General features: G+C 40.4%; 1 protein-coding gene across 1 annotated transcript in view; it reads right to left on the bottom strand.

Annotated features, from left to right (window-relative positions):
* LOC143286039 (ribosome biogenesis protein bop1-like) overlaps positions 1 to 12,500 on the bottom strand; it is a 33,449-nt gene that overhangs the window by 3,458 nt on the left and 17,491 nt on the right. The window contains exons 11-18 of the mRNA XM_076593563.1: positions 12,067 to 12,136; positions 9,825 to 9,957; positions 6,765 to 6,871; positions 5,951 to 6,039; positions 4,279 to 4,389; positions 2,340 to 2,414; positions 1,779 to 1,881; positions 881 to 965 (exon numbers count right to left, since the gene is read on the bottom strand). Coding sequence (XP_076449678.1) covers positions 881 to 965; positions 1,779 to 1,881; positions 2,340 to 2,414; positions 4,279 to 4,389; positions 5,951 to 6,039; positions 6,765 to 6,871; positions 9,825 to 9,957; positions 12,067 to 12,136 — 773 coding nt within the window. The remainder of the gene's footprint in view (positions 1 to 880; positions 966 to 1,778; positions 1,882 to 2,339; positions 2,415 to 4,278; positions 4,390 to 5,950; positions 6,040 to 6,764; positions 6,872 to 9,824; positions 9,958 to 12,066; positions 12,137 to 12,500) is intronic.

The following is a 12,500-nucleotide window of genomic DNA, read 5'->3' as shown; positions in this document are numbered from 1 at the left end:
TTAAGCTCGTTTTTTAACTAACCAATTAAACTTGCTTAACCTTGTTTTTTTAACTGATTAAGCTCATTTTTTTTAACTAACTGATTAAGCTCGTTTAAGCTCGCTTTTTTTAACTGATTAAGCTCGTAACTAACCAATTATGCTCGTTTTTTAACTAACCAATTAAGCTAATTAAGCTACATTTTAAACTAACCAATTAAGCTCGTTTTTAAGCTCGTTTTTTAACTAAACAATCAAGCTCATTTTCGTTTTTTTAACTAATCGATTAAGCTTGTTTTTTTTTTAACTAACCAATTAAGTTTGTTTAAGCTCGTTTTTTTAAACTAATTAAGATTCTTTAAGCTCCTTTTTTTTTTTTTAAACTAACCAATTAAGCTCTTTGTTCAATGGCAGTGGAGAAGGGTTTTATTAAAATTTCAAGACTTTTCCAGACCATGATGGGCAAAACAAACATTTTTCCACCACTCTCCAGCCGCGGACATGGTCAGCCAAGACTTAAAAATTCATAAAACCAGTAGAAGAGAACCTAAAATAATGTTAGTAGGTTGATAAAATGAATAAATAAATAAATAAACAAATAAATAAAATGACCAGTTACCCAAAATAATGTCAGTAGGTTGATAAAATTAAAAATAAAAAAAATAAAAAGACCAATTCACTCAGTTTATATCAAATCTGAATCAAGTTAAAATTTTTGAAAGTAAGTAATGATGTAAAAAGACCCAATTTAAACTTGTCTGTTTCAGTCCATGTAAAATTTACACAAAGTTCAACTTTCTGACTTCCTTCAAGCTTTCAAAAGCACTGCATACTTGGCTAAGACTAAACACCAGTAACAATTTGACAGACGTGAGCACCCACTGAAATCCAAAAGACTTACTTCAGAATCTGATACGGTTTTGTGGACAGGTCCAGGTCAAACCAGTTGGATCGACAGTCGTAACTGCCAACAATCACATTGTCCCCTGAAAAGTAAAAAATATACTGTAAACTACCTTGTAAATGCCCAGCATTTAGTAAAAGCCCATCACCCCCGTTTTGGGTTAAAAAAAACCCCATCAACTGTATAAGGTAAAATATTCTATAAATCTGCACCCCGCACATTGAAAACAACATCATCATGAGCAAATAATAGTTCAGTTTGCTATTTGCAAGCCTGAGATTGGGAAATTGTGATTGAGTCTGAAAGGTGGGGGCCTGGTTGAGTCTGAAAGGTGCCCCCCCCCAGTGGGGGTATTTTAGCAAACGCTGTGGGTCTGTCTTGTCGATCGGTTGGACAACGTTCGTGCAACCTTCGTGGGTAGGAAAACCCCTCCCCCCCCCCCCTCCGATTTTCTCAACGGATTTACATGAATCTCAAAAATGGCCTCTGGAGCCAATTTTTCATCCTCATGTTCAGACATGCATACATATGTATGTGAGGTGTGTATGTCTGTGTGTGTGATTGTCAGTGATGTCTGACTTTCTTTGTGTTTCGCTATTTTTTATCCTCACGTTCAGACATGCATACATTATGTATGTGAGCGGTGTATGTCTCTGTGTGTGACTCTAAGTGATGTCTGGCTTCATCTATGTGTGTTCTGGTTTACTTTAGTAATGCATACATCCTGTATCGGAACCAAATTCTTTGTACATCATTTCACACTGAACACATGTAAAAACCTTTAAAATCAGACTCACAAATGGACTCCAAAAAACATAAAAATGAAATAACATAAACATAACAACACAAAATCAAATCAAATCAAAACAAAACAACAGAAGACAGTCCTCCTTACCTCCAGCGTGAACATCCATACTGGACACCCACTTGCAATTATTCTGAAGTTTCTTGATCCGCTGCTGTTTCACCAGATTGTAAATATGCACAAACCGCTGGGTCTGGAGACAAAATGTTGCACTGTCAGTTAATAACACCACCACCAACTAAAACAAGACACAGAGAGAGAGAGAGGGGGGGGGGACAGGGGGGGGGGGGGAGACAACGACAACTGAACATGAATAAAACAGAAAGAAAGCAACATAAACAAATACTGAGATAGTGAGAAATTGAGAAACAACAAATACTGAGATAGAAATGGAGAAAAAACAAATACTGAGACAGTGATAAATTGAGAAACAACATATACTGAGAAAGAAATTGAGAAAAAACAAATACTGAGACAGTGAGAAATTGAGAAACAGCAAAAGACTGAAGTCCAGTTCAGTTCAGTTCCTCAAGGAGGCGTCACTGCGTTCAGACAAATCCATACACGTTACACCACATCTGCTAAGCAGGTGCCTGACAAGCAGCGTAACCCAAAGACTGAAAAACGACAACAACAGAAAAATTCACTTACCGCTACAAAAAGCACTGGTCGAACAGGGTGGAACTTGACACACTGCACCAACCCTTTGGACTTGGAAAAAGGACTCTGAAAAAAAACAAACAAACAAAAAAAACATGAGGCAAGGCCTTCAAGACTCACTTGTGATACACTGAAAAAAAAAATCCAAGCTTTTTATGTATTGGGTATAATTTCAAAATCTAATGTTTAAGATGAGAAAGATCAGTTTAAAGCGAATTAAGTCCCCTAGCATTAATTACAGAGTAATTTGGTGTCAACTGACAAAGTATTTGCAGAGAAAATGTCAATGTTAAAGTTTACCACGGACACACAGACACACACACAGACACACAACCGAACACCGGGTTAAAACATAGACTCACTTTGTTTACACAAGTGAGTCAAAAACAACCCCATCCTGCCTCAACAAAACACACCTCAACAGTCTGAGCCAACAGCAATAAATAACAAGTCTTAGCCGCAAATGTAGGACAGTGTCAGGAAATCCAAGATGGCTGCCGGAAAAGAGGACGCTGCGTCCGGTAACACAAGGGGGGGGGGGGGTAACCACCAAGGGAGGCTATTTGCCGCAGCTTGTTTCGATTTCTCCGCATAGCGGACTAGCGGTTTGGAGTCTGCACCAGTGGGTCACTGTTAAGTATGTGTAATTAAACAAGTCCTCAAATCTTCCCCAAGAATACACTCAGACATATACTCTTCAGACATATACCATAAACATGCTGATATTTGAAACTGTACACAAATTCATCAATGAAGCCAGTCGATTGTAAGTATGCACTGTTCCCACTGTGCAGGTGTGACTCACCATATCTTCTATACTGAACTTGCTGCAATTTTTTTTTCATATTTCCTGTCCGTCTATTTTAAGCATAATTATGTGTCATGCTATTCCCTCTTCATATGTATCTTTCTTTTTTAATCTTTGTCTTATTTACTGACTTCTTGTTTTTTCTGACCTTTTTCTGCTTTCTGTCATGAATAATGAATCTTAAAAATGATAATGTCCGTGTTCATTGTAAAATCTTTAAGTACACTTATCTCATCTCCACAGCCACTCAAAAAGGAAACAATGACTGCAATGACTGTCATTTATATACAATTGGAAAATATGTATTTCAACATAATTGAATTTGTGTAGCATTCACCAGCTGGCAAATGAAAGCAACAAAAATAATCACATTCCTGAGCATGATACAAGCTGTCAGCTTTTTGTTGCTCTGCTGTCTATGTGTATATATGTATAACACGTTCACTGAATAAAGATTTATTTAACTCTCTCCATACGAACGGCGAAAGAGACGACGTTAACAGCGTTTCACCCCAATTACCATCATCAAATTATTGCAAGCGGAAGGCTCTTATACTGAAGAGGTGAATGTTGACAAAGAATACCACAATTCTGACAACGGAAGCTAAAGGCTGGGTCATTCAGACACCCACTGGACATCCGAGGGGTCTGTGTAGAGGAGAAGAGAGGACTGGCCGTACTGAGTGAGTTAAACCAATAAATAACATGTACCAGGGTTCCCACAGATGTGACCAGAAATTCCATACTTTTTCCAGACTGGACTGAAAAATGTCCATGCCTAACGTTTACCAAAATCCAAACTGAATCAAAAATGTGACTGCAACACCACTGATGAAAGATATCAGTGGATGCCCTGCTGCTGCCATTCAATTTTTACCACTTCTTGGTTTTTTTCGTTCGTTTATTTTCAAATGCAAAAAGGTATTTGTTGAATGGTAATGATCAAGACTTCCAGACCCCTGAAGGAAAAAAACAACAAAAAAACCCACACAAAAAAAAACACACGAAAAAACCCCACACCTTTTCAGAGCAAATGAACTTTGAAGCAGTCGTGAGTTCAGCAAATAAAGAAATGAAGGGGAAAAAAAATAACAACAACAAAAAACGTGTTCCTGCTGGTACCTGAGAGTGTTTCTTTGACAGCAAGTGGATCAGTACAGCCATCTTATCTCCCTTTGGCATGACTGTAGCAAAGTAGTCCCCCTTTCCGTGCCAAGTCACCTGTGACACTTCCTGAAATAAAACCAAAGAAATACCTTTTATCATTCTATGTTCATACGAAATAAAACCGACATGTTCTCATTATCTCTTTTTCCCCCCTTCATGACTTTAGAAATGAGATTATATTTCCACAGAGGCAGAACAAAGAGATTTCAGACTTCACTTATTATGAAAGGACGACAAGCTGCTTGACTGGTTCTTGTTCTCGTACATGTGATATTATCCAATATATTCGGATGAGACGATAAACCAAGGTCCCGTGTGCAGCTTGCACTTAGCGCATGTAAAAGAACCCACGGCAACAAAAGGGTTGTTCCTGGCAAAATTCTGCAGAAAAATCCACTTCAATAGGAAAAACAATGAAAACTAGTTGCACACAGGAAAAAAATACAAAAGGATAGCGCTTTCCCTGGGGAGAGCAGTCTGAGTTTCACACAAAGAAATCTGTTGCGATAAAAAGAAATACAAATATAATGTTCTGAATCCTGAGCGGTGACCCACATGAACATGCGCACATGTGGAGTGATTGCCTAGAGGTAACGCGTCCGCCTCGGAAGCGAGAGAATCTGAGCGCGCTGGTTCGAATCACGACTCAGCTGCTGATATTTTCTCCCCATCCACTAGACCTTGAGTGGTTGTCTGGACACTAGTCATTCGGATGAGACGATAAACCGAGGTCCCGTGTGCAGCATGCACTTAGTACACGTAAAAGAACCCACGGCAACAAAAGGGTTGTTCCTGGCAAAATTCTGTAGAAAAATCCACTTCGATAGGAAAAACAAATAAAATTGCACGCAGGAAAAAATACAAAAAAAAATGGGTGGCGCTATAGTATAGCGACGCGCTCTCCCTGGGGAGAGCAGCCCGAATTTCACACAGAGAAATCTGTTGTGATAAAAATAAATACAAATACAATATACACACATGCTCACACACTTATTTCTTCTTTTCCCCTCTCAGTGTGAGACATGAGTACAAACATACACATACACTAACTCACACACGCACACACATACACACTGACTCACATGCCGACACACAGAAATACAGACACACACATACACTCTCAAACACACACACGCTCTTTTGCACACATTCAGTGAGATGAAATACAACAAAGTTGTTGTCTTCTCTTTCAAGACAGTTGTACATTTGTCTGTCTCTCTTCTCTTCCTCTCTCAACATGAGACATTGTGGTTCGTCCGTTGGGATCGACGAGGACCATCTAGTCATCCTGGGGGTGGGTGGGTTGAGCTCTGTGGGTGCGCAGATGACTGGTCAGACCGATCAGCGCCTGGAAAGTTCTGACGCAGTGTGGACAGGGGATGGTGGCGGCTGTCGGGGACTTGCTGGCACTGCTTTTCCTGGCCTGTCTGTGTTGCTCTGCTGCAGCGATTCTGTTGGCCTCACAGGATTTGGCGCCTTTGTGGACAGCTGAACGCCACTTTGGTCTGTCACACACACACGCGCACGCACACATGCCTGCACCCTCCCACCACACACACACACACAGAGTCTTGTCTTCAAGCCTCACATCCAATTTCCCAGTCTGCCTCAAACAGGACTGACTCACCATGGGATGTTCCACCACGAAGCGGACTCCATTTTTGTAGTCCTCAACATTGAGGTCCGACTTGACCCAGTCCACCGGCTGTTCCTTGTCTGTCCCCAACCATGTCAACACAGTGTCAAAGATTAAAAAAGGTTAAAGGTCCCATAGTTCATATTCACTGTAATAAGAATCATCATCATCATCATCATCATCATCAAGTGGAGTGATGGCCTAGAGGTAACGCGTCCGGCAAGGAAGAGAGAGAATCTGAGCGTGCTAGTTCGAATCACGGCTCAGCCGCCGATATTTTCTCCCCCTCCACTAGACCTTGAGTGGTGGTCTGGACGCTAGTCATTCGGATGAGACGATAAACCGAGGTCCCGTGTGCAGCACGCATTTAGCACATGTAAAAGAACCCACGGCAAAAAAAGGGTTGTTCCTGGCAAAATTCTGTAGAAAAATCCACTTCGATAGGAAAAACAAATAAAACTGCGTGGTGGCACTGCAGTGTAGTGACGCGCTCTCCCTGGGGAGAGCAGCCCAAATTTCACACAGAGAAATCTGTTGTGATAAAAAAAAGAAATACAAATACAAAGACAAATCATCATCATCATCATCACCTCACACTGTGGAGGCTTACACAGCGCAGTTCCCTGCTTTCAAGAGAAGGCTCACCGTGCTCTACAGTAAAAATAGATATATTAACATTTTAAACGTATAATAACAAAAACGAGATAAAATGATTCACCACCCACATATCATTCACTGCACGCACACACGCACACACACACACATACACACGCACACATACACACACACACACACACACACTGACCAGATGAGGTGGACGGCTGGTCATCTGATGCCAGCAAAACATTGTCCGTGTTGGAGACAACCAGTTTGTCTCCCAAGCCAGGGTTGATCAACAGCACCTTTGTGTTCCTGCCACACACAACACACCCACAAACATCAGTAGCAGTGGAAAGTAACCACCTCTTCTTCTTCTTCTTCTGTATTCGTGGGCTGCAACTCCCACGTTCACTCGTATATGCGCGAGTGGGCTTTTACGTGTATGACCATTTTTAACCCGCCGTGTAGGCAGCCATACTCCACTTTCGGGGTTGTGCATGCTGGGTATGTTCTTGTTTCCATAACCCACCGAACGCTGACATGGATTACAGGATCTTTAACGTGCGTATTTGATCTTCTGCTTGCGTATACACACGAAGGTGGTTCAGGCACTAGCAGGTCTGCACAAATGTTGACCTGGGAGATCGGAAAAATCTCCACCCTTTACCCACCAGGCGCCGTCACCGTGATTCGAACCCGGGACCCTCAGATTGAAAGTCCAACGCTTTAACCACTCGGCTATTGCGCCCGTCGAAAGTAACCACCAATTTTAGATCACCTCTCATTTTTGTTGTTGTTTTTTTTGCATACAAGAGAGGAACAGAAGTGTTGATGATGCTATACTTTTTATTTTGAACAAAACTTGTCACTTTATGCACATCTAGACAATCCAGATACCTGTGTCTGCCTAATGTTCTTTGACTTTGCTAGATGTTTTCATATCCTCTGCAATCTCCATACAAGAGAGGAACAGAAGAGTTGATGATGCAATACTTTTTATTTTGAACAAAGTTTATGCGCATCTAGACAAACCAAATACCTCTACCTAGCATTCTTTGACTTTGCATGTGCTTTTAATACTATTCACCCTCACCTTTTACAAGTTTTAGCAAAGAAGGTAATACACATGGGACTCATTTTTCCAACTATTTGTTTTTGGGTTTTAAGACTACCTCACCAAAAGGCCTTATTTATAGTTTGTTTTAGAGTACCAACAGATTTTTGTGTGTGTGTGTGTGTGTGTGTGTGTGTGTGTGTGTGTGTGTTTGACTAGTTTTAGCCCAGAATGAAACAAGAGACTGAACGAGTAGAGAAAGAAGAAAAGAGAAAGAAGAAGAAGAAAAAAAAAGCACTAGTTTTAGCTCAGAATGAAAGAGATTGAAAACCTGAAAGCAGAGGACAGAAAGAAAGAAAAATAAGACAAGAAAAACAGCAGTGACAGAGACAATGTAGATCTCACACAGCCACTGCCACTAGGCACAAAAAAACAACAAAAAACAAACCAAAAAAACCGAAAACGGAGGAAAGAAAGAAAGAAAAATAAGACAAGAAAAACAGCAGTGACAGAGACAATGTAGATCTCACACAGCCACTGCCACTAGGCACCAAGAAAAAAAAGAAAGAAAAAAAAAAGAAAACGGAGGAAAGAAAGAAAGAAAAATAAGACAAGAAAAACAGCAGTGACAGAGACAATGTAGATCTCACACAGCCACTGCCACTAAGCACCAAGAAAAAAAAAAAAAAAAAAAAAACGGAGGAAAGAAAGAAAGAAAAATAAGACAAGAAAAACAGCAGTGACACAGACAATGTAGATCTCACACAGCCACTGCCACACCAAAAATAATGAAAGCTGAGGAGAGAAAGAAAAAAAAAGAAAAAAAAGTACAGTAGTATACATTTATCCATTATATGTAGAATCAAAGCAGTTCTGGAGATCAAAACAAATTATCTTACACAATATAAATAGGCCTTTCAATTATAAAAATATATATTATATTCATTTGTATTATATTGTAACTAAAGATCATCCACACCTTGTCCAAAGTCTGGAAATGAATTTGTGTGTGTGTGTGTGTGTTTGTGTGTGTGTACACGCACGTGCGTGTGCATGTGTGTGTGTGAATAGAATAGAATAGATTTTATTGTCATGAAACCGTAAGGTTTATAAGACACAAGTGCAATGGTAAATGAATGAATGAATGAAAAACACACAATTAATCAATCAGTTAATGTAGTAAATTGCAGCAGCATTCATAACAAATTTTCCTAATCTTGTTTGTATATATTCATCATCTGTTAGCATCACCTGACTGGGAATATTTCCTGTGTTATTCAAATTTTGAATATCTTTTAAAAATTGTTGCCTTAATGTTTTATATTTAATACAATGATCAAGAAGATGGATTTCGTCTTCCAGGATGTTACACTTGTTGTACAATCTGTCTTCTTGTGGAATATTTAAATATCTACCTTTCTCAATCTTTAGGTCATGCGCGCTTATTCTGAGTTTTGTTAAAGCTTGTCTGTGTTTTGCATCTGATATATTTAAAAGATAGGTTTCAGTTTTGTACTCTGCTACAATCGTACTGTAAAATTTTAGCTTTAATGTTTTTTCTCTTTTATCTTTCCAGTATTTGATATATTCATTTTCTATTTTTTTATATACAACGTATATCAGTCTATGTACGCTGAATGTGAACTGGTTTTTCCAAATGTGATCAAGGCCTATAATTTCGAGTATCTTTCTAACAAATATCAACCATGGGGAAGTTGTATTTTCTTGTTGGTACATGGACTTATATATTTTGTTGATGAGGGAAGTTTCTGGTAATTGAATAATGTGAATCCAATATGTAATAATTTGACACATTATCTTTAAACTTATTGGGAATCTGCCCAGTTCACCTAACACAGGAAGCACCATAGCTTTTTTGTGTACTCCTAGTATTTGCTTACAGAATTTAATGTGTAATTTGATAAACAGTTGTCAAAAAGTGTGTGTGTGTGTGTTTGGATGTGGACACATATATAGATATACATTATAAATGTTATGTAACTCTATGGCTAGTTATGTAAAAGTGTTCCATGGATGTCCATCTGAATTTTGTTGTTGTTGTTGGTGGTGGTGGTTTTTCTTGTCTGCCTTCTTAAAAGTTGCCCTTATATTTGTAAAATATTAAATAAAGAGGTTAAAAAAAAAATTTAAAAAAAAAAGAAAGAAAAAAAAACAACAAAAACAGCAGGAGAGGGACATTGAAGAACTTACACAGACACAGCCACCAGACACACCGACGTGTTGGGGTTCCAAGAGACACTGTTGACACGGCCCCCAACCTGTACCGTCTTCATACAGCGCCCTGTGGATACCTCCCAGAACCTGACAGTGCCGTCATCAGAACCTGTCCACAGATGTATCATGGTAAGTCACGGCGGAGACAGAGATGCCAACCGCTGTCAAGTGTTGGCAGGAACAAGCAGCAACTTGCTCGGAAAGTTTTTAATTCGGTAAGAACACTCAGACTCCCAGCCACATCAGCTTGTTCCTTCCTTGCGCTCCATAGCTTAATCCACCGGGCACAGACGCTGTTTGACCGAGACGCAATTTGATTGAGGTGTGACGGGCGCAATAGCCGAGTGGTTAAAGCGTTGGACTGTCAATCTGAGGGTCCCGGGTTCGAATCACGGTGACGGCGCCTGGTGGGTAAAGGGTGGAGATTTTTACGATCTCCCAGGTCAACATATGTGCAGACCTGCTTAGTGCCTGAACCCCCTTCGTGTGTATATGCAAGCAGAAGATCAAATACGCACGTTAAAGATCCTGTAATCCATGTCAGCGTTCGGTGGGTTATGGAAACAAGAACATACCCAGCATGCACACCCCCAAAAACGGAGTATGGCTGCCTACATGGCAGGGTAAAAACGGTCATACACATAAAAGCCCACTCGTGTGCATACGAGTGAATGCAGAAGAAGAAGAAGATTGAGGCGTTATCTCTCCTGTTCGGGCAAACGAGCAAGATGACTGGTCCCGACTACTCAATGCTGTTTCAATGTAAACGCACTCGCGATAAGCAGAGCATCATCACGTGAGACCAAGGATACTAGTGACTGCCCTGGCCTCGTGATCAATAGGTCTAGAGTGTCCGAGTAATGTTACGATGGGAAAGCATGTGAGCATGCTATGTAGTTGGAAACTGAACTCATCGGAACAATTTTGACGTTGGCGTAACGTCAGAACAAACCCCAATCCAGTGTAACAAAATACGGCAAAATCCTAACAGTTGGCATCTCTGCTGAGACCATCAGGACAGCAGAGGGGCAAGTGCTGTCCCAACTATCAGGGCTCTAATCTGTTTATAGTGCACAGTGTCTTGCCAACGTTACATCCCTGGTCTCTTGGCCAACAGGGTTCTAGGTCAGTCAGCAATGGGATGGTTTCCAAAGGCCGACTAGCCCCCAAAGCTGCAGCACAGAGAGCCAATGCCAACAGATAATAGCAATAATAACATCGGTAAGTTTATTCATACAGTGCCTTATACCCCTGAAAATGGAGTATGGCTGCCTACATGGTGGGGGGTAAAACACATAAAAGCCCACTCCAGTATATACAAGTGAACGTGGGAGTTGCAGCCCATGACCGAAGAGGGAGATACAGTGCCTTATCAATTGACTTTCCTCTTAGCGCTTTACAACAGTTCCAATAAAAAAACATTACAACAAGTGACAACATCTATCAAAACATGCAGGTTCGTCAAACTAAGTGAGCAAAAACTATGGATAACATCAATAACACAAATATGCATCATATGCACATGCCAAATTCAATGTCTTCTTCTTCTTCTGCGTTCACTCGTATGCACACGAGTGGGCTTTTACGTGTATGACCGTTTTTACCCCGCCATGTAGGCAGACATACTCCATTTTCGGGGCTGTGCATGCTGGGTATGTTCTTGTTTCCATAACCCACTGAACGCTGACATGGACTACAGGATCTTTAACGTGCGTATTTGATCTTCTGCTTGCGTATACACACGAAGGGGGTTCAGGCACAAGCAGGTCTGCACATATGTTGACCTGGGAGATCGTAAAAATCTCCACCCTTTACCCACCAGGCGCCGTCACTGTGATTCGAACCCGGGACCCTCAGATGACAGTCCAACGCTTTAACCACTCGGCTATTGCGCCCGTCATAAATTCAATGTCAATAGTTAAACTTTATATACTATACATAAACATATGTATGCATACACATGATCATAACAACAACAGCAACACCACCACTACTACTAACTGGGAACAACCTCTCTCTTTCACTTCCTCATATCCCTGCACTCAGCTGTTTCCAGTCTGACCTGAAAACGTACCAATTTCCAGACAAGTGTTAATCAAACATAGGCAAGTGATTTGAAAATTTTGTGAACGATTCTTTTTTTTTTCTGTCTGACCCCTGTTCCACCCCCTTCCCACACTTGCTGGACTTAACGAGTGGAAACACCTGTAACACCTACCTGACATAAGCCACTGGCCAGAAGGATCTGGACAAATGGAACGGATAATATCTGTGTGACCCTTGTAAATCTGAAAACAAAACAAGAAAAAAATGATTAAACAAATCAACAAAGACTACAAGTACTGAATGAAAATCTTCAACGATGCCTGAAACCTTATAATTTACACCTGTCTGATTTTTAAATCAAGACAAGGAAAAGAAAAAAAACAAGAACCCCTGTTTCAGAAGACGTAAAACAAACACAACACCAGGGAAAAAATAAAAGAAAGCACTAAAGGTTAGCATGGACAGAAGAAACATGAAAAAATACACAGTTTCTGACAAATTTCTGCATTTTACAAGTAGTAAAGTTTCCACATATGTTTGACCAATTTCTGCACTTTACAAGCAGTAAGGTTTTCACACGCACACATCCACCCCTCTTTGCATCCT

Source organism: Babylonia areolata, chromosome 9 (genome assembly GCF_041734735.1).
Source record: "Babylonia areolata isolate BAREFJ2019XMU chromosome 9, ASM4173473v1, whole genome shotgun sequence".
Classification (NCBI taxonomy): domain Eukaryota; kingdom Metazoa; phylum Mollusca; class Gastropoda; order Neogastropoda; family Buccinidae; genus Babylonia; species Babylonia areolata.
This window is presented reverse-complemented; position numbering and strand designations above follow the sequence as displayed.